Here is a 23,192-nt window from a genome sequence, read left to right as displayed (position 1 = left end):
ACTGATTTTTGGAAAGTAGATCTTCAGGATTTCCTGTTTTTTTCAAGGAGTCTCTCTCTGGGTGGACTTGAATCTCTAACCATTTGGTTTGCCACCCAGATGTTAACTGTTTGTATAACCCAGGAACTCCAAAGATTATGAAAAACAAAATAGAAAGTTCTACTGAGAGTGTTTATAGGCTTTTATTCTAATTAAAATCTATGGAAACAGAAGGATGCTTATTACTATACAGGGTCAAACAGAAGCCAACCAATTTGATTACTACATTAAAACATGAACTGCCTTTAAATATGGGTAATATTTTTTAAAAGTTCAGAGTGTGCTAATAATTTCGTACAACTGCTTTAATGCTATCATTTTATTGATAACTGGACTCCAATACTAATTTTAAATATAAAGATTCCTAAAAACAGATATAAACAAATCTAAAAACCCCACCTACATTACTTTCTTGTAGTTCTTAATAAAAATTTTACTAACCCTGTAAGACTGAGATTAACTGTTCTTTCAACAACCAAATAATCTATGTGTTTTTCGTAGATCTTTTAAAATTTATAATCTGTATATTACTAAGGAATTAGGTATCAGATACTTTCTTTTGTTATAGTATTTAACAAGTTTTGATTTTATGATCACAACTAACAATTGGCTCTATCATGTAGCCAAGATCAAAATTTCTACTTTTCCAATGAATCAATTTATATGTATCAATCATCTTGGATGTTTCTTATAAACTCAGTCACATTTTTTTATTATAGGAAGACAGTTTATTTTTCTAGGCAGCTTTAAAAATATCATAAGAGAATACCTTTTTATTTTGGAATAAAATTTAATTTTTGTCTAGCACTGAGTGTTTGAATGTAGATTAAAATGAAACCAAATCACAAATTGTCTACTCCACACTGTATTAAGAATCACAGTCTCTTTTGTTAATGTATTTTATAAGATCCTAGATAATATTTTTGTTACAGCATTTTGGGAAAACACCCTTTAGTAAAATAATGGGCAGAAAAGTACATGCTATTTTAACTTATTAAATTAAATGCTACCTAATTCTAAGATCTGGAATGTTACAGACATCTGACCAAAACACAAAATTACAGAAAGTAATTTAAGAGAGCAAGAGTGGAAAGAGTGAGGTTATATTAGTCAATTCAGATTCTAAAAGAGTTGTTCCCACATTTATTCTCAAGGAATTTCTGAAGCACAGATCTTAAAATGGATATAAGTTTTCTTAATAATTAAGGTAAAGGTATAAATCCTTACCTACTCCTTGTTTATTTTCTTTCCTGACCTTCATGTTCTTCTTATAATAATCCTACATATTCAGTATACAAACGAAAGGTTGATGCTTCCTAAAAATTCTATCTCATCAGATAATACTAACAAACATAATGATTTCATTTATAGGGTACTAAGAGAAGAACAGTTTAAAGACTAGAGGACATTTGGACAGTGGCTTTGACCCTAGAGCTAAGTGGCTGGCCTTGGTGCTCACTTAGCCCCGGAGGTAGCCCAGGGAACTATCTCCTGGAGAAAGCTCAGTGAGGGCAGCTGTGACTGCTCTCAAAACCTGCCACTGCTGATTCAAAGGAACCTAGGAGGATGTTGTGGCTGTGACCTTGACACGCTTCAGACCATGTTCCTGAAGTTCGATGAGCTACAAGTTGTTAGCAACTGTTTCATGACAGACTGAGGGATTCCAAATCCAAGTGGGAACACGGAACCTTGGATCCTGGACGGATTTGAAGCAGATGATGAGTGCTGAAATAAGGCTGTTTGTTATGCTTTTGCTCTGGTCAATTCCTTAGTGAGGAAGTCTCAGCATAATCCAGGGGAACAAATATACAAGTGGTTCAATGCATTGTTCATCACAGCCCCTCCAGAATTAACTTCAGAATTCATGCCAAAATCACTGACCTCGTCACTGGCTTCTATCTGCCAAGTCAGCAGCATGGCTATCTGCACTCCTTCACCTGTATGACCACCAGACTGTTGGGGCCACTGACCAAATGCTTATATTCTAGGTAAAGCTCATCTCTATATTTGCTCAAATGTCCCTCTGCATCACCATAATGGGATTCATCGAGGATGGGCCTTCCCACACTACTCTTTTATCTGATGTAGAAAGAGAAATCAAAAAGCTTATGGATGCAGAAATCTACCTGGTAGAAAACCAGGTTCTGAACAATTTTTCTAAGTGCATCAAGGCTAGATGGGCACAATTTAGCTGTGAACTTTCTGAAACTTTACAAAGTGGCTAACACCTGAAAGAGGAAGATGGATTCAACATTCCGTGATTACAGGATTAAAAAATCTTTCTAGGCTACCCGTGTATGATAAAGATGCAACACTAGCAAGACCACCTATAAAGAAAAGGATTTTGGATAACAAGAACACCGAAAGACTTAAGAGGTCTTTGATGCAACTGAGGATCCAGCAGGTCCAGCAGACTCAACAAGCCTGGAGTCAGCGGACTTGATCAAGCAGCTCCTAGCATTCATGACTCAACTCACCTGGACATCAGCAATAAGATATTCTTTAACATATTAAAGAAAAATAAGGCTAGAGGACATTAAAAAATATATTGAGTCTATATATGATTTTTTAAAAAATGCACAATAGGAACATACTTCCCTCAAAAGACAAAATGAAGATTCTGCAAAAAAGCATTACCCTACACTCTTCTTTCAGTGCAGACTACATTGTAGAAACAAAATCTCTCTTAGAGAACTAGTTGTTAGAAATAATGACTATCCCTAAAGATATTGTACTCTCAGTATTTATTACTTAAGAAAAGTCTGTATTAATTTATCTTAATATAAAGATTTAGCTTTGGGAAAAAGTAAACCTTTAAAATTTAAACCTAGGTCAATCTAGTTGACTGGTATTTTAAAGTACACAAGTGCCCATGCATTTGTCTATGCTTCTTTCTCTTGCAGGGTTAAGACACCATTTCAGTCTGCTGCCATACTTAAATAGTTCTAAGTCTCTGTACAGAAGTAAATAATGTAAACATATCTGATGAAACACAGGTTCAGTCCCTAATACAGATTAACTGTAGAGTCCCTTTTCCTAGATAACTTACATAAGAAGCACCAAAACTGGAGCCAAGTTTCAACAGGTAATGGAACAGCAGGAAATAGAATTTAATCACATCATATTACACATGTAACAGTCTATATATTGCCTGTTGATATAGAACATAGTTGAGTTTATGACAAACATTATTTCCTAAGATTTATGGTATGATGCTCCTTTTCAAGTATGATCACTTATTTAATAGTGTTTTTATCTTAACATTAAGTAAATCAGCGATAAATGAATATAACGCCATTGTGCCATTTCTCCCTAACCTGTGTTACTATTAACAAAATCAACTAGGAAATCAAAACAACCATGAAAACCTAAAGAAAGCTATTAATATCACAGATGCATATCTGAGTAGGTCAACAGCATGAAAATATTCTATAAAAATCCTTTTGTATCTTTACATGAGTATTACTTTAGCAGCAGCTGGCATTCAGGACAAACATATCAGAAAAGAAGTTTCAATTGGGGGGAAAAAAAGGATTGTGTTAACCCAGAAAATATCAAACCATGTTACTAATAAAATAAGCAAGCAAATGGCTGGCATCACCTTAACATAAAACTTTTTTCTTTCAACTGGTGCTTTAATTCATATGACAACATATGATAACAAAGCTTTGGAGTCCTCATGATACATCAATGAGATGGACTATTTTGTGGGCAAACCTTCTTACTACTTTATTTTTCACAACAATACAATAACTAGAAAAAAAGTTCAGTGCCTCAGTGGCTTTAAACCACATCCCCCCCCAAGTATTATGCAATTAAATCTATGCTTGTGCATCAAAAGTGCAATGCAATATCTTTTGCTGTATAAGGAGCTGAGGTTTATCCAAGTAGAAGCTTTAAATAAGGTAGATTGTTGCCAACTACAGAGGTGCATTCAAAACACTTTTCAAAACTACTGCAAAAAACAAATGACAAAAAGTGATTGAGAACAACTGAACATCTGTTATGTGTACCAGATGAAAAAAAAAAATAGAATGGACCCTGTGGTTACTTGCACTGTTTGAATTATATGAAGAAAAAATTAAGACTTAGTCCACTTCCATCTCTCCAGAAGATTTAGTATGCTGGGAGTTGTCTTTTGTTGTATCTGGCTTCATTTCGGTGCTGCTTTGTCCATCCACTGGTCCATTGTGTTCACTATTAGCTTTTCCTTTGTCTTCAGCAACCTCTACTTTTGGTTTGGGCTTGTAAATGATAGGGTGACAGAAATTATCCAGTTCCTAAAGATAGGGAGAAAACTGGCTATACTAAAAATACTACAGAACAAGTTGTCATTAACTTTCTAAATTTCCATATATCTGAATTTACATTAACTAGATAACCAACTGTTTATATACTTCAATGGAATACCTACCTTCTTGGCTAAAACCTCAAAACTAAATCCACTGCCTTCAAGTAGAGTCTGACTGATTCTGACTCTCCCTTGGCTTTTCAAGGTTATAAATCTTAATGGGAGGAGACTACCAATCTTTATCCTATAGAGCAACTGGCTAATAATTCGCACTGTTGATCTTCTGGTTAAGCAGTACAACATGTTACATACTGTTCCATCAAAGCTCTTTCCTAGGCTATGAATATTATGTGGGTGTCACAAAGGTTAGCAGTCTGAATCCACTCAGAAGCACTGCGTAGAAGAGACTAGAGTTCTATTTCCAAAAGATTACAGCCTTGGGGGAAAAACCTTATGGAACATAAGTAGGTGCTGAGTCAGAATCAGCTTAATGTTCCTTTTGTAACACTCCTAAGACTTAATTCTTCTCAATTTAAAGATAGATTACTTTGGTAAGACTACATTTGAATTACTCCCTTTAAATCATGCCTAATATTTTCTTTATGAAAATTAGTATCTCTTTCAAAAACTTAAATTTATCACCACTTTTATGTAAATTTAGATTTCAGTAAGTGAAATCATAGAAATAAGCACCCAGTTGTATTATTTGAAGAAAATAATGTTTTTTATTATTGAAAAGAAAAACATTTATGACACTAAATACTGTTTAATAACAATTTAAAATGAATAAAATATACTAAATATTCCCTTGCTTTTTACAAACAGAAAACTCGAAGCAAAATATAACAAATCCATTATAGCAAGTAAATTTTTAAAACCTGTCAATGTCCAAGAAATGGAAGAGTAGGAATGGAATAATATATTAGAGCAATGACCTAGTGGCAAACTGCTCTTGTCATACACTATATATTTCATCTGATTTGGAGCAAACTAACTAATACAGCTTCTTGGCAAAATTTATTCAGAATGAAAATATTTCACCTTATAATAAAAACACTTGCTTTTGTTTAAAAAAAAGCAAAACATTCCAAAAAGATAACATTTTCTCAAGATGATCATTAATGTTTTGATGAACATCCTTCTAGATATTATGCATGTAAATATTTGCCTATCAATTCCGATTCACAGTGAATCTCCATTAGGTTTCTAAGGTTGTAAAGTGTTTACACAGAGACTGCTCAACTTTCTCCTTCAGAGCAACTAGTAGATTTGAGCTATTGTACTAATCTTTCAATTAGCAGTCTGATAAGTTATATACTATACCACCAGGGTTGCTTTTAGAAATATTTTTTAAATGAAAAACAAAACAAAACAAAAAACCCAAAAACAAAAACAAACAAAAAACCCTATGAACACTCAGCTTACTATAGACATGTCTCTATGTCTAAAATCTTTTAATTAATGGCTATAATATTGTATGGGCACACCGATTTATGTGGTTACCTATTGAAACTGTGTGGATTCCATTTAATATTTTTTTATAAGTTAGGATATATACAGCTACATGTACATTAGCACCAATCAATTCTGGATGAATCTCTAGTATTGTTGATTCTGGGTTAAAGGGTAAACTGAACTAATTCCCTTATCTACTTTGACACAATGTCTTCAAAAAACTGGAACCAAATTATCTCAATGGAGTATCTGTTTTCTCCACATCTTTTCTAGTTTTGTAAACAAAATAAGATTAATAAAAACATATATTAAATTTTTTTTAGTCTTGATAAGGATGAACACTACTGGGTAGGTTATTTCTTCTCCTCTTAACATTTTATTATTTGGATGTTTATTTTTATTTAATGTAATTTGTTTTCCAAGTTTTTCATATGGTCACCTTGCATACTTCTTGAAAGGAGCTCTGGTGGCACAGTCTGTAAGGAGCTGTACTGCTAACTCAAAGGCCACTCCTCTCAAGTTGTTTGAATCCACTAGCAGCTCCCTGGGAGAAAAAGAAACAACTTCCATTGATAGCCTTAGAAACTCAAGGGAAGGCTAGGTATGAGTTGGTTCTGACTGATGACCATGGATTCACTATTATTGCAAATATATGAAACTGGACATTTTATCATTGGGTTTATACATTTGAATTAGGTCAAAGACAACCTAAACTGCAAAGTTTTACCCTGGAATCTTAGATTTTTTTATCTATCTGTAAGTCTAAACTATTTGATAGCCAGCAGTTGTTATATTACTTTATTCCACACTGTATATACACAATTTTACAATGAGACTTGAGTTCATAATTAAAGCAAAGAACAGAGGATGTTACATCTAAGATTAAAAGAGAAAAGATCAGCCTTAAAGTTTTATGTTCTTCACGTAGAATTTTTTAAGATTAAAAATTATATGACTCCATTAAGAAAAAAAGTTTCTTACCTTTGATTTTGCTACTATTTCAGAAACTTTTACAACAGGATCTTGAGTGAGACTCAGCTTGTTCTGTGCATTCATCTTACTGTTCAGCCAATTCATGGATTCACTGACATATTTTTCAACTTTTTCCATTTCAGCAGGATCCAAATGGTCATATCTTTCATCCTATGTTAAACAAACTTAACTTAACAGGTATTTCAGAATGTACAAATTTATAGATAATTTCTGTTTAGAAGACTTAGACCTTTACTTTTATACCTTAGACATTCTTATGTGAAGAACTCATATATATATATATATATATATCACATAGATCTGAATGGAAGAAAATAAAAATATAGGTGTATAAAAGTAAAGGCTTTCTGAAGACGTTAGGTTTGAAAAAGAATTGTTAGTGGAAGCTTTTCAATAGAAAAATACTTAGGCAATTAAATTTGTCATGGAATAAAGTAAATAAAGTGATCAGGTATGTAGCAAGGTAAAGAGCAGATTCTCAATATTTAGCAGTAGAACACAGTAATTTGTTGAAAATGAAATTATCAATGCCTGTCTGAAAAAGAGTGCAGCTGTCAGATATAGGAGATAACCTAAGAAGTCACAGTTTAGACTGGTAGCCATAAAGCCAGAAAGAAATGGCAATGCAACATACAGCAAGTAATTTGTCAGCTGACTTTTCTGGTTATGGACTTAAGTATGGAAAATAATGGGAAAGATAATGAATAATATTCCAAGTCCAAAAAATTACTGTTATGAAAATTACATAACACTAATACCTACTTCATAAATTAGAAAAGATAGTATGATGGTGGTAAGAGAATGATGACATAATTTTTTAAAGTCATAAAAATTCCTCAAATATCCAAATACTCTTTTGGCTTGTGTGATTACAGAGATTATGCATCAGGAATCATTGACTCAATTTTTTCTTACTTTCCTTCTACTTCATGTATACGATATTTAAGTTCCTTTTGTTGGCTCCTCTCAGTTTATCCCTCCAACTAACATGTTTTAAAAAATCTCCAGCATGAATTTCTCTGTACTCACCTTTTTATCTTCAGATTTGAATTTGTCAAGTCTGAAATACCCAATGGTGGTAGTTTGCAGAGACAGAGTTGTACTGCTAACCCAAACATGGTGTTTTTCTGGTGGTTGGGAATCCCTAGAAGCTCTGAGGGAGAAAGATGGACAATCCCCTGCTGCATGATTTATGACTTCTAAAATTCAGTTGGACGGTCAGCTATGATTTGGTGCTGAGTTGATGGCAAAGTCTAAGAATACTACCTCATCACCTATTCTCAGTTTTCCTCATCTGAGTAAATAACAACATCATCCTTCTAGGTCAAAATACCAAGTGATTTTTAATCCTAATTCTGTCATATTACATCTAAACTATCACCAAATATTTTCAATACCTACGTAAAAATCTGACCTTTTTTTCTCTCCTCCTCTATAAAGGTCCAAGTCTATAGTATTTATGTCTTATCCTACTAATCTCTTAATTAGTTGCTGCGCTTCCAGATCTTTTAAAAGATATGTCCCCTGGAAGACATTATGCTGAGTGAAATATCTCATTAACGCAGGGACAAATACTGCATACTGCCACTGTTGTAAAACAGGGCTGACATTAGGGTTGGAGGGGAGACTGAGAAAGATAGGATAAATAATGCATACTGTATTGAAACAGATGAGGGAGAAAACTGTTTAAAAGGGATATGTGATTAGGTATTATTGTCATGACAGGAGTCCAGAACGAAGTCTGTATAGTGGAATGGATTTGGGGGGAAGGATTATACAACAATGAAAGAATTTCAAAGAGAAGAGTGTACTGGGTGCGGGAGGCGTGGGCAGGGAGAAAAGTGTAACAATGAATGAATGGAAATCCAAAGTCTCTGCAAATTTTCATTAAAATTAATAATAATAAAATAAAAAACAAAAATAACAAAAAAGATATGTCAAATGATACTGTTTAAAAACCTCTCTAATGGCTTCCTATTTAAGAACAAAAGTGACAATTTTATAATGACCTACTAGGCTTTTATGATCTGCTATAAGTCCAAGCCAACTGTTCCTCCAACATGATCTCTCCTTGAAATTTTGCAATTACTGATCTCTGGTGGGTGGTCTGAATTCACAGCACAGGTCACAGATGTTTTGAGGAAAAAATACAGGCAGTCTCCTCTCATAAAAATTTATATCCTCACAAAACTGACAAAGAAGCCTCCTGAGATAGAACTGACTGATATACAGTGGGTTTGGTTTGTGGATATTCCCTTTCCTAGAACATTGCTCTTCCAGCTGTATGCATGTTTTGAACTCTCATCTCTTTCAGTCTCAGTCTCTATGCCATCTTCTTAATTTTTCATTTGACAAATTTTCTCTACTGCTGGCAACTCCAAACCTCCTTTCTCTTACTTTCTACATAGCCCTTTATTATCATTTGCCATATTTTACAGTAATTTATTTATTATTCACCTTTCCCCACTGAACTATAAAGTATATTCAAAACAAGTTTAAGGTTTTCTTTGATGTTGCAGTCCTCGCCCATTACTAGAAGGACTAGTACATACATATGTGCAATTTTGCCTTGCTTTAGAGAACTGAACAGTCAAGAAGACTGGTAAAACCTAGGGAACTCTAGACCACTGCATATGGATCCTTCAAAACAAGGTTTAAAATACCCATAATTTTCATTTGTCTGTTTCTGCTTATCTCTTTAGTATTTTACTCCACTTATGCATATATGGATTGGTAAGCAAATTCACAAACAGTATCTTAATTTTTCCTGTAGCCTCATATTCCGGATTGCAAAATTTTAGAAAACCCCTAAATCTATTCTTTACAAAATATCTACATTGTTGAACTGATTCTGACTTATGATGACACTCCATTGAGTTTCTGAGGATGTGTATCTTAGCAGGAGGAGACTGCATCATCTTTCTCCCAGGGAGTGGCTGGCAGGTTTGATCTTTCAGTTAGCAGTCCAACCAACATGTACCACTTTAAACGATTACATCACAGTGTGGCTTCTTATAACTGGGCCATTAGAGCTCCCTACTGTACCGCTGTTGTCGTTTACCGCCGAATCGGGAATAACTCAAAGCTGACTCTCCAGCAGGTTTTCAGAGGCAGTAACCTGCACAGGAGGAGACTGCCCAGCCCTCCGCAGAGCAGCTGACAGATTCGAACCATGAGCCTTTGAGATTGTAGTGCAGCTTCTCAGACTAGGTCACATGAGTGACATATTACACTACTAGAACTTCTTTATTTCTAAATTAAATGGTGGTATTTCAGGGTATGGTTGTATGCTGAGTTCAAAGAAGTCATGTTTAAATTATCACTTTGTTATTACTTATATACTAGTAGGCAAATTTCTTAAGCATTCCAGTTTCTTAAACATAAAAGAAGACAATTGCAGTGTTACCTCAAAATATGGCTGTTATGTTAGCCCTTTGAACTCAAGTTACCTTAACTGCAAACATATAGTCTTACAAATCATCAACAGCTATGGGACTACAGCTTCCTACACTGGGCAGATAGATTTGAGGGAAACTGGAGCAAGACTTGAGAATGAGACCCTGGTGGCGGTGTAGCAGAGAAACTGTGGCACTGCTGCGGAGAAACTGGCAAGATGCAACCAGAGGAACCCTGAGATAAAGCCATAGTTAAAAGGTTTCGATGTTCTTGCGGGATGATGGAAGGAAAAGCTGATGCTGAATTGAAACTGGAGCCTGGACTAATTAAGGAATTGTACTGTGTGAAAACCTGGACTTGCATTAGGTGATAGTCTTTGCCTCCTCCATTCTCCAACTTAATTCCTTAATAAACTCCACTCTCAGTACCACAACTGTGAGTAAACAACAAATAAATCAATCTCTTGCAGCTGGTTAAGTTTTAGACGCACCATGGAGCTGGGCTATAGGCTCTTTACCTGCTTTCTGCTCTGAGGCAATGAGGGGCTGTGTTATTCCTACACTTCTCTTTGGCCCTTTCAGAGAGATGCTCATGGCCCTGTGCCCCATGTCCTGTTTTCTGCTCTCTAGACAATAATAGTATTAACTATCTTTACTACATTTATCCTTTTAAGAACCAAACGAGATTATCCATGGAAGTGGATTTATCCATGTAAGTGCTTAAAATTTACCAAACATTAGATTAATGTAAGTGATTGTGACACTCATATCTGAACTTTTGTTGTGCTGGCATGGCCTTTTCTATTCACAGATTCAGTTTTAACATAGATGGTAAAAATGGAGCAATTACAATATGTTGTTGTTAGGTGCTATCACGCCAAGTCCTACTCATAGTGAAAAACAAATCTGAACCCTGTACCATTCTCATAATTTTGGACACACTTGAGCCCACTGCTGTAGTCACTGTTTTAATGCATCTTCATGAAGGTCTGTGTCTCTTTTGCTGACTCTTAACCTTTCCAAGCATGATGGTCTTTCCCAGGGAACAGCCTCTCCTAGCAACATGTCCAAAAACTGTGAGACAAAGCTTTGTCAACCCGGCCTTCAAGAAGCAGTCTGGCTATACTTTTCCTGAGACATAGCTCTTTGTTCTTCTGACAGTCCATGGGATGTTAGTGTCCTGTAAATGCTACTACTGTTGAATTCATTCCAACATATAACTCTCCATCATGTTTCTGAAGCAGTAAATCTTAACGGGGGAAGACTTTGTCAACTTTCTTCTGTGGAGCATTTAATTGTTGGATCCAAATCACTTAGCCTTTTGGTTAGCAGTGCAACATATTATGCACTTCACCAGCAGAACTTCTTTTAGAGTAGGAGTCAGCAAACTACATACTATTCTGATTTATTTACTGTGTATTAAGAAAATACATTTTTTAATACAGTCATGATCATTACTTATCATTCATCATTGTATATGAACTATAATGGAAAAGTACAGTAGATGTACAAAGACAGTAAATTCTGCAAAATCCTAAAATATTTGTTACTTAATCCTTAAAATAAAAAGATTGTTACTACCTTATTTAGAGGGTAACAATTATAAGCTTAATATAGTTTAATTTCATTGCTACATTCAGATGGCTTTATCTTTTGTATATATAAATATCTGGGGGTTAAAAACAATAGAATATTCAATGTTTGTAACAACATAAATTTGGAATAAAAATGAAGGAAGATAAAACATCAAGTTGCAGTACTTACGGATGCTATGGGCAGAATACTGAGTAATCAAGGAAGCATTAAAATAAGATGGAAGGAGTACATTGTACCAAAAATAATTGGCTGACACAGAAGAATTTCATGAAACAACAGATGATCAAGAGGCAATGGTGATGGAAGGAGAAAGAAGCTCTAAAGGAACTGGCAAAAAACAAGGGTCATGGAATCGATGGAATTGATGCCTTTGATTTGTGGTTATGGAAACAAGTACTGAACATACCATGAAATGCCAGGAGAACAAATAGGTCTGTCTTGCAGAGGGTGAAACCAAGTTTCTTCTTGGAGACATGGATTTACTTTGGGCACATGGCCAGGAGGGACCAATCCTTGGAGAAGGACATTATGCTTGGAAGGGAGGAGGGATAGTTCAGGTGAGGAAGACCCCGGATGAGATGGATTGACACGGTGAGTGGGGCAATGGGGTTAGATGAGTCAGAGACTGGCTCAAGATAGGGTAGGGTCAGAGCTATTGTACACAGGGTTGCTATGAGTTGTAGGTGACTCAATGGCACATTACAATAACAACATAGGAGGATTACAGATAAGTGGAGTGGCAAGGAGTTTGCCAGCTTAGTAGATAAGGAGTTGGGCTGCAACTCAAAGACAGGTGGTTAGAATCCACCACCTGTTTGGAGGGAGAAATATGGACAATCAGAACTTCTGGACACTTTACAGCCTCTGAAAGCCTGCTGAAGCATCAGCTGTCAGTTGGTTCTGATGCAATGGTACATGATTATCATGATGAACTGGAAAGCAGAGAACAACTAAAAGAAAATCAAACAGGTCATGAAACAAAGTCTGTAGAGAAGGTCTCTCATTTGATGAAAAACACACGAAGAAAACAATGCATTGGTCACTAGATTAACAAGCAGTGTTGTTCTGTGGAGTTAAATAACATGAAAGTCATGCATATACTTTCTTAATTATTTTAAATGTATCTAAAACCTTTACTACTAACTAAAAAAATGAAAAATTACCCCCCCCCCGAAGTTTGGTGCACAAAGTCTCTGGAATTTGTTAGCAACAACTATTAGCAGCTAAAATTTTGTAGATGAGCAGTAGTAGTGGCAGTATATTTATTCTACTCTTCCCATGTACCACATGTATGCCCACCAACTTTCACTGGCTTCATGAATTCAATACCTTGTTCCTGTATGCTTCTATTACTTTCATGACAAGCTGAATCTTTTTCCCCAAGTCATTTAAAGCTTTTGGTCTCTCTTCATGTTCCATGTACCTCATTTGAATAGGCTGGCCATATTTCTGTTAACATAAACATTTAAAAAAGATAGTTAGCATATTTTAAAATAATGCAATTTCTATGAAAATAAGGATGCCTGAAGTATTACCTCTTTCTCTCATTAGGAGTACCTTGTGATTCTTTCCAAATATCAAGCCTAAATAAATACTTTCTTTCAAACTCTGGTGTTCATAAGTAGATTTAAGAAAACCATGAGGCCTTTACTATATGTTTAATTCATGCATTTGAAATTTGATTTAAATTATTTTTTCTATTGTGATTTTAATGAAAGTTTACAGAAAGGCTGGATTTTTCTTTCATTCACTGTTGCACATTTTCCTCCCTACACCTCAGCTGACTTAAAAAATTCATTCATTGCTGCACAATTTCCTCCCTCTCCCCATCCTTCTCCAGTCCACTTTGCTGTGCACCTCTTATTCTACACTGTATATACAGTATTTAATGCCTATTCATATGTTCTTTTTAAACAATTCTTTCCTTCATGTGTTTCAATACAATGTTCACTATTTATCTCCTCTTTTCCTAGTTGCCCCCAAGCCCCCCATGCCAGTCCTGTTTTATAACTGGTGTCATGCAGTATTTTTCCTTTTGTGACCAAGATATTCCACTCAGCATAATGTCCTCCAGGGCTGTCCATGCTGTGTAATATTCTATGAGTTCCTTGGTTTTCAGTGCTGCATAGTATTCCATTGTGTGACTATACCATAATTTTTCTATCCATTCATTTGTTGATGGGTACTTATTGCTTCCACCTCTTCGCTATTGCAAATTATGCAGCAATAAACATATGGGCATGCATATATCTGTTTGGGTGGCAGCTCTGGTTTCCTTAGGGTATAGTAGTGGACTTATTGAGTTCAATGGTATTTCTATTTCTAACTTTTTGAGAAAGTGTCATACTGCCTTCCAGAGTGGTTGCACCAATTTATACTTCCCCTAGAGTGAATAAAGGTTCCAATCTCTCTGTAACTTTGCCAGAATTTGTTGTTTGTTGCTCTGTTGAACTTTGCTATTGTTACTGAGATGAGATGGTATCTCATAGTTGTTATTTAAAGTATGTATAATGGCTGTAACCCTCTCCATGCAACACGGCTAGTGAGTTACAAATAATCTCTATTGAACATTGTAATTAACATATATTCTTTACTGAACATTATAATTACTATATTTAAGTTGTGGCTGACATTGAGAGGAATGCAAGTCCCAGAGCACTTACTTGTGCTCACACAAAACCTGTACCTACATCAGGAGGCTGTTACGTGAATGGAGCTGGGTTTAAACTGAGAAGGGTATGTGTCAGGGATGTATTCTCTCTCCATACCTATTCAATCTGTATGCGGAGCAGAGTATCTGAGAAACTGGACTCTATGAAGAGGAGTGTGGTATCTGGATTGGAAGGAGACTCATCAATAACCTGTTATGTAGATGACATAACCTTGCTTGCTGAAAGATGAGGAGAACTTAAAGCACTTGTTGCAGATCAAAGAATGAAGCCTTTGGTATGGATTGCATCTTAGAGGCAAGAAAACAAAGATTCTTACCACTGGACTGAGAGGCAACATCATGATGGATGGAGAGGAGACTGAAACTGTCAACAGCTTCATCTTACTTGGATCCACAATTAACACCCTTGATACTAGAAGTTGAGAAATAGGGACCTCTCCAAATTATTGAGCAGTGATGATGTCAGTTTGAGGACTAAGGTGTTTCTGATTCAGGCCACAGTCTTTCCGGTCACTTGCTATGTATTTGAGAATTGGAGATTGAATAAGGATGACAGAAGAACTCACACCTTTGAGCAGTTGTGTTGGAGAAGAGCACTGAACATCCCATGGATGGCCAAGAAAATAAACAGTTATGTCTTGGAGAGGGTGCATCTGGAATGCCCTTTGGAGGCAAGATTGATGAGATTGTGCCTCACATATTTTGGGCATGTTGCTAGGAGGGGCTATTCCTTGGAGAGGGACATGATGTTGGAGAAGGAGAAGAAGACCCACGAGCAAGTGGATTGACCCAGTGACTTCCACAATGGGCTCTTGTATGTTGAGAAGTGTGAAGATGACACAGTATATAAACAAGGTTCAGGTCTTTTGCTCATAGGGTTGCTTTAAGTTGTACTTGACTCAACGGCACTTATAACCAGTAACATTATATTTAATCAAGTACTGAACTATAGGTGCTGATATTTACCACCAAGTTGGAACCGCACCAAAGCTGACCCTCCTGCGGTTTTTCAGTGGCAGTTAGTCACATGGGAGGAGGTTACCCATTCTTCTGTGGAGAAACTGGAGGCCTTGAACCACATGACTTCGGGACTGCTGCGTAACTTTTGCCACTAGGCCACCACAGCTGTAGAATTATAGGTTTAGGTTTTAAAAAATATCTTTTGCCTTTCTTGTTCAAGGTGCTTAGCATGGGATTTTAAAAGTTTCTGCATGTTAAAAGAGCTTCCATGTTAGGCAGGCAGGTGGGGGCAAAATGATGTGGACTAATAATTTCTTGTAAATTCTTGTATAAATTTAAATAAAGATAAACTTACTTAGGTTAAATTTAGACCAGAAAAGTTACAGAAGTATTACAAAGAATGATTTATACATATTAACATCGATTCCCCGCCCCCCATAATACCAAGATCCTATATTATCCCATGGTACACTGTGGTTGTTAAGTGCCTTCGAGTCGTGGATGACTCATAGTGACCCTATGGATGAAAGATTTGAACACTTGTATCACTTTCATCATTTCTCCAAGTTCACAGAGTTTCTAGAGGCAAGCTATTTCAGAAGTGGATGCCACTCCTGCTTCCAAGCTTGTTTTAATCAGGGAGCTCCACCATGGGTAACCATTATGGCATTTGACAGATCAGTGTCACAGTGTTTAGCATCACAGCAACCATGAGTCACCCATGTACAGCAAATGGTATATATAATGCTATACCACTTAGAAGAATGTTTGACATTCTCCAGACAACTTCCCAAACTGGATTCCAGCTCCAAACTGGTGACCAAATGCCTTTTTAAATAGGAGGCCAAATCCAATAAGCTCACACTCAAAGCCTCACCAGAACCAGAAAACAAACCTCTGTAGAATCTGGCAGCTCCAGACAACTTCCCAAACTGATTCCCCCATGGTACATTAGTCAAAACTAAAAAGCCAACACTGTTGTGTGAATTAACATCAGATTTCATATTTTACTGTTCCAAAACACCAGACTGCATTTAGTTTATTAATATCATTCTTTTAATTATTTAAAGGAGGAACTAGAACTACATTGTTAGAAGTAATTTTTCTTTCTTTCTTTTTTTAAAAAACACTGAACCAATGGCCAGTCACCATGAGTCAGAATCAACAGCTGTGGATTTGGGGTGTGTGTGTTGTGTTTCTTATTTTAATACATGGCATAGTCTGTGTTCTCTATTGGAACTAATCAAACTTTTTTTATAGGGGAAGATGATAACTCATGAAAAATTATAGAGAAAGAAATAAAATGATACAAAGAATGCTGTTGAAGCCTTCATGTATATTTTTAGAGACAAACTGGGAACTGTTTATGAAAAATCTGTTTAAAATTCCATAAAACTCATTTCAGTGGTCACTTATTTATTTCATAGGTAATCTGCATTTATTCCTCTTAGGGAAATATGGCATAAAAACCTAGAAGATATGAAACCTTAAATGTGTTTTCTAATGCATCCCTTTGGAAGTAATTTATTGGCATGAAGTTATTTTTTCCAATATAGTAACTTCTTTTGCTTTCACCTTATATCCCCTCACACCTGCCATAGTTCTTTAAGGTTGCCTTTTCTCGTATTAAAAAAACAAAGTCCTTATTAGTGGCACTATTTATGCTCTACATAATCACTTGTTACTCAAAGATTTATTCAGAGGCTAGCAACTTTGGCATCATTAAAGAATACATTAGAAATGCAGAATTTTGGGCCCACCTTACACCTACTGAATTAGAACTGTTATTACAACAAGAGTCCCAGGTAAATTCATTGTATGGTAAAACACTTATGATCCACACTAAAACAGAATGACTGAAACTTTTCATTATCCTTATCATTTGAATTTCTAATCTTTTATCTTTCCCAGTAGAAGCTGAATAGGAAGTAGGAATAAAGAAAAACAGTGGTGTTCCCTTACAATGATGCCATTTACCCAGAGGGAAAAACAGTTGGGAGATTAAGTTTATTTCTTCATGAACGAACTTTTAAGAACAAGGACATTAATTCTGTAGGCCCTATCAGTTACTATATCAATGTGTAAAGCAGTAATATTCCACTAAAATCAGAGTAGCAAAGGGAAAGAAAAACATAAATAATAACCAATCTACAGGTAAAGTCAGCAAGTTAACAAATTTATCATTCCTTAAAGACCTCATAGAAATATGTGGCTTAGCTGTGTAAACTCACTGATTCCTTGCTGTCAAGTCACAACTGACTGGTAGCTGATCCTCCAGAGTGTTTTCAAAGGCAGTAAGGGAGACTGCTTTTCTTTCTCTCCCTGGAGTTGTTGGGAATTCAAATCATCAGAGAGGGACCAGAAATCGCTTTTGGGTTCGTAACATAACTCCCTACAGACTATATTACTAGAGCTTCCTTAGCTGTATAAAATAAGACTAATGCCCTGGTGTTCTGTTAACTTTTGTAGTGGTATGTTATGTGCTATGTAGTCATCTGCAACTCACAGCAACCCTATGCTAAATAGCAGCTTTGAATCCTGCCCTACCCTGAGCCAATCTCACTGTCTCCAACATATCTACTTTCATTACTGTACCAGTTACTGGGCCATCTCATTCAGGGTTTTCCTCTTCTGCTCTCACACTCCATTCTTCCAAGCATGATGTCCTTCTCCAAGGACCTGTCCTGTTAACATGCCCAAAATATGTGAGATGGAGTTTCAAAATTCTTGTCTCTAAAGAGTAATTTGGTTTTACTCTCTCTTGAATAGGCCTGTTTTTTTCTTTTGGAAGTTCCATGGTATGTTCAATATTCCTCTTCAGCACCACAACTCAAGGGCATCAATTCTTCTGTCATCCTTTGTCACTCTCCAGCTCTGACGCATAGCAGAAAATTTTGAAGATCATTTGCCTGATCAGGTGCACCTAAGTCTCTGGACTGACACTGTTGGTCTTCAACATTCTGGAGAGGTGCCTGACAGCAGATTTTCCTAATGCAATGTTTCTTTTGATTTCCTGACTGCTAGTGCCAAGACTGATTGTGGACTCGAGCAAATTGAAATTCTTAACAATCTCAATCTCTTCTCCATTAACCATGGTGCTGCCAATTGGTCCAATGGTGACAATCACTTGGTGACAACCTTTGTCCTTTTTTTTTTCGTGAGTGTACCGTCAAATCAGATCTGACTGGTACAGGAGGAGATTGTCCCTCCTTTTCCCGGCAGAGCATCTGGTGGATTCGAACCGTGTGCCTCTGGGATTGTAGTTAACCTTTGTCCTCTTGATGTTGAGCTTCAATCCATATTGAAGACTGCAGTCCTTGATATTCTTCAGCAAACTCTTCAGGTCCTCCTCAGTTTCGACAAAGTTGATTCTCTGCATAACATAGGTTATTGATGAGTCTTCCTCCAATCCTGATGCCACACTCCTCCTCATAAAGTCCAGCCTCCTGAATGATCTGTTCCATATATAGACTGAAAATGTATGGAGAAAGGACAAATCCCTAATGCACTCCTTTCCTGATTTTGAACCATGCAGTGTTTCCTTGCTTTGTTCTGACGACTGCTTCTTGGTCCAAGTATAGGAGCACCATCTAGTGTTCTGGGATTTCCATTATTCTCAGAGTTAGCAACAATGTGTTGTGATTCACAGAGTCAAATGCCTTTGAACAGTCAATGAAACACAAATAGACATTCCTCTGTTACTCTCTGCTTTCAGCCAAGATCCATGATTGATAATTTGGAATATACATTTAATAGATCACATTACAATTATTCTCTCAAAATATTTTCTTAACATTAGATGGGACATTTTCTTTATATCACTTTGCCTCAATTAATTCTTTTCATGCTATTAAAAACAAACACTGTGTTTGTTTCCCATAGTTTAAGGAAAATGTAATATTCTATTACATATTTATATGGAAAAAATAATTTACCTTTAGTTCTTGAAGCTTATCCACATAAACTTGTTTAGGCTGGTCCTCTCCTTCTTCATAAAGCCAATTTTCTGTGTCTTCCAATATCACAGACAGTTTATTCAAGTCCTAGTTAAATATTTAAGAAATAGTAATTGATAAATACCCATAAAAAGAAAAGCAATAAAGAAGACTGTTTCATACATAACAGATTAAGTTTCAGATTATTCTGACTCCTTATTCTTAAAAATGTTTTCAACATACTTCTAAAATTTCACTCAAGAAGACTGGCAATAGTAACACTTTCAGTGTATGTACTATGTAACACACAGTATTCTCCAGTGAAAAGAAATAGCTTTAATAAAAAATTAGAAAAATTTACACTTACTTCCAGAGTGATAAATTTTTCATAGACAGTGCTCAGTTTGTCTCTAAAATCATATACATATTCTTCAACAGCATTCTTAGCATCATTTCTTTCTTTCTCTAATTTATCCTGCATTATCATCTTCCCCTATAAAAAAGTATGATTAATTCCAATAGAGAACAGAGACTATGTCATGTATTAAAATAAGAAACAGAACATACACATACTCAAACATAAGCACCAGATACCTCAAATCTACATACTGTAAATATAAACAGGAGTAGACTCACCTGTCTTTCTCCCTATAATGGCTAGAAGATTTCAACCAGTGACCTTTTAATTCATAGACTGACATCTAACCCATTACACCATATACTCTGATTCAATCTTCAGGTTCTCCACTTACTAGCTCTGAGACAACAGGAATGTCATCTAATCTTGCTAAATCTCTGTGTTTTCTTATTCTGGATTAAAAAAACTACCACCATTGTGAAGATTCCAACTCATTATGGCCTGCCATTGGGTTTCTGAAGTTGAAAATCTTAACAGGAGTATATTATTTCATCTTTGTTCCCCAGAGTGATTGGTGAGTTAGAACTGCTCATCTTTTGGTTAGCAGCCCAACATTCATTCAATATGCTACCAAGACTCCTTTTTCACTCTAAAATAGAGATCATAAGTGTACCTATCTCAAAGACTTATTTTTAAGATTAGCATAATGGATGTGAAACTTTTCCTACAAGGTCTAGCATAATAGTGATGCTGACTACATGTTAGCTATGGAGGAGGATATAATAAAGAAAATTTGGTCTTGAGCTTTAGAGGCCGAGTGTAAGGATCCAGAACCAAAGTTTACTTTGTGACTCTGGGTGATTTAGTCTACTTGTCCCTTAGCTTCCTCATCTATAAAACATGGACATCTAATGGTAACTACAATTCACAAAATTTTTAAAGATTAAATAAGACACCAAAGCTTAAAAAAATGTTAGTAAAAAGTAGTATGATCCATAACAAATAAAAGAATCCCTGCAAAATTGCAACATCTGAAGAACAAAATTTTCATTTTAATAAAAATACCCAGTATTTTAACCCTAACCCTAACCCTAACCCTCTCAGATGCATAGAACTAATTAAGAAGACCACAGCCTGGATCAGGTACACCTTAGTCTCCAGAATGACACTGTTGTGTTTCAGTACTCCGGAGGGGTCTCCAACAGCAGATTTTACCAATGCAACTCATTTTTGATTTCCTGGCTGCTGGTACCAAGAGATTATGAAGATTATGAAACCAACCAAGCTGAAGCTGTTAACAATCTCAATCTCTTCTCCCTCTAGCATGATGCTGTCAATTAGCCTAGCGGCGAGAATCTCTGTTTTCTTGATGTTGAGCTTCAATCCCTATTAAGGGCCTGCAGTCTTTGACCTTCTGCAGCAAGTGCTTCAAGTTCTTCTCAGTTTCAGCAAACAAGGTTGTGTCATCTGCATACACAGGTTGTTAGTGAGTCCTCCTCATTCATTGTTGCACTGTTTTCTCCACTCTCCTTCCCAGTTCATTCTTCTTCCCCCCCACCAATGTCTGTTTTAATTGTCCAATTGCCACAGTGCTTGTCAAAGCCAGTTCTGATTAATCTCCTTTGTCAGTGTGTCCCTTGCCATTCCCTATCACTCCTCCCTGAGAGAGACTTCACCCTGATTCATAAGGAAAAGGGGATGGCGTATTCTCTTAGCTACTTCCTGCTGAAAAGGGACGCTGTGGGTTTCAGGGTGAATGTCTTCTCTCACTACTCTAAAGGGCCCCCTTGGCAGTAGGAAACCCATAGACTATTATGGAGATTGATTTTGGAATTTAGATGCACTGTTATCAATTGTGTTTAGCCGTACATGTTCATATCCTTGAAGATGTATCATGGAAGTGTTGCAGCCTAGAAGATACAAATTTAACTAACAAGTTAAAAGTGCATGAGTCAAAAATTGAAAAGCAATAATATTCTGAGTAGAGGTTCTAATAGTGGCACAAATCAAGTTACAGAGGTAAGGTGGTTCCATTGCCATCCTTACTCTAACTTAATTCTTTTTTTTTAAATTTAAATTTGTTATTAATTTCAGTGAAACTTTGCAGAGGCTTTGGATTTCCATTCATTCATTGTTGTAGATTTGACCCCTCCCAAGGCTCCCCCCCCACCAGACATTACCCTATTGGAGAAGTAAAAGAAAAGGTTCTTTCATTATTTTACAAACCCTCCCACAGGTCCACTCCACCATGTAGCCATCGCTCTAGACTCCTGTCATGACAGAAATACCTAATCACATATCTCTTTTAAACAGTTTTCTCCCTTCTCTGTTTCAGAGCAGCATACATTATTGAACCCATCTTACTCAGTCTCTCCCCAACCCCAAAGACAGTCCCATTCTACAACAGTGGCACCATGCAATATTTGTCCCTTTGTGACTGGGACATTTCACTCAGCATAATGTTCTCCAGAGTCAACCATTTTGAATAATATTGCATGAGTTCCTTGTTTTCCAATGCAGCATAGTATTCCATTGTGCGAATATACCACAGCTTCTCTAGCCATTCGTTTGTTGATGGGCACTTAGGTTGTTTCCAACTCCTTGCTATTGTGAACAGAGCTGCAATAAACATGGGTGTGCATATATCTGCTTGGGTGTCAGTTATGGTCTCTTTGGGGTATATTCCCAGTAGTGGTATTGCGGGGTCAAATGGTATCTCTATTTGCAACTTTTTGAGAAAGCGCCATACCGCTTTCCACAGGGGTTGGTTGCACCATTTTACACTCCCACCAACAGTGAATAAGGGTTCCAGTTTCTCCACAACCTCGCCAGCATTTACTGCTTGCTGTTCTGTTAAATTTTGCTATTTTGACTGGAGTCTTCCTCTAATCCTGATGTCACAATTCCTCCTCATATAGCCCAACCTCCCAAACGCTCTGTTCCACATAATAGTTGAAAGATAAGGAGATAGGATGCACCCCTGGCATATATCTTTCCTGATCTTGAGCCATTCAGCATTTCCTTGCTCTGTTTTGATGATTGCCTCCTGGTCCAATAGGTTTCGCATAACTGGGATACCCCTTCTTCTCAAAGTCAGCCACAATTTGCTGTGATCCAAATAATCATATACCTTTGCATAGTCAACACAGATAGACATTCCTCTGGTACTCTCTGTTTTCAGCTAAATCCCATCTAACATTGGCTATAATGTCCCTTGTGCCATGGCCTCTTCTAAACCCAGCCTGCACATCTGGCAATTCTCTATTGATGTGCTGTTCCAGTTGTTTTCAGATAATATTTTAGCAGAATCCTGCTTGCATGTGATATTAATAATATTGTTCAATAATTCTCATACTCCTTTTCAGGTCACCTTTTTTTTGGAATGGGAATAAGTATAGATCTCTTCTAGTCAGTTGGTGGTGGCTGTCCTCCAGATTTCTTGGCACAAATTGCTGAGTGTGTCCAGGGCAGCATGCATCTGTTTGTTAAAATATATCAA

General features: G+C 36.4%; 1 protein-coding gene across 1 annotated transcript in view; it reads right to left on the bottom strand.

The window, feature by feature from the left end:
• Window positions 1-3,961: 3,961 nt before the first annotated feature.
• The window catches only part of HSPA4L (heat shock 70kDa protein 4-like), a 72,195-nt gene continuing 52,964 nt past the window's right edge, over window positions 3,962-23,192 (bottom strand). Inside the window, exons 15-19 of the mRNA XM_006887554.1 lie at window positions 19,703-19,828; window positions 19,336-19,443; window positions 13,099-13,218; window positions 6,767-6,928; window positions 3,962-4,319 (exon numbers count right to left, since the gene is read on the bottom strand). Coding sequence (XP_006887616.1) covers window positions 4,128-4,319; window positions 6,767-6,928; window positions 13,099-13,218; window positions 19,336-19,443; window positions 19,703-19,828 — 708 coding nt within the window. The 3' untranslated portion in view covers window positions 3,962-4,127. The remainder of the gene's footprint in view (window positions 4,320-6,766; window positions 6,929-13,098; window positions 13,219-19,335; window positions 19,444-19,702; window positions 19,829-23,192) is intronic.

This window comes from Elephantulus edwardii, unplaced genomic scaffold (assembly GCF_000299155.1).
Source record: "Elephantulus edwardii isolate Elephantulus edwardi_28Jun2011 unplaced genomic scaffold, EleEdw1.0 scaffold00058, whole genome shotgun sequence".
Taxonomy (NCBI): Eukaryota; Metazoa; Chordata; class Mammalia; order Macroscelidea; family Macroscelididae; genus Elephantulus; species Elephantulus edwardii.
This window is presented reverse-complemented; position numbering and strand designations above follow the sequence as displayed.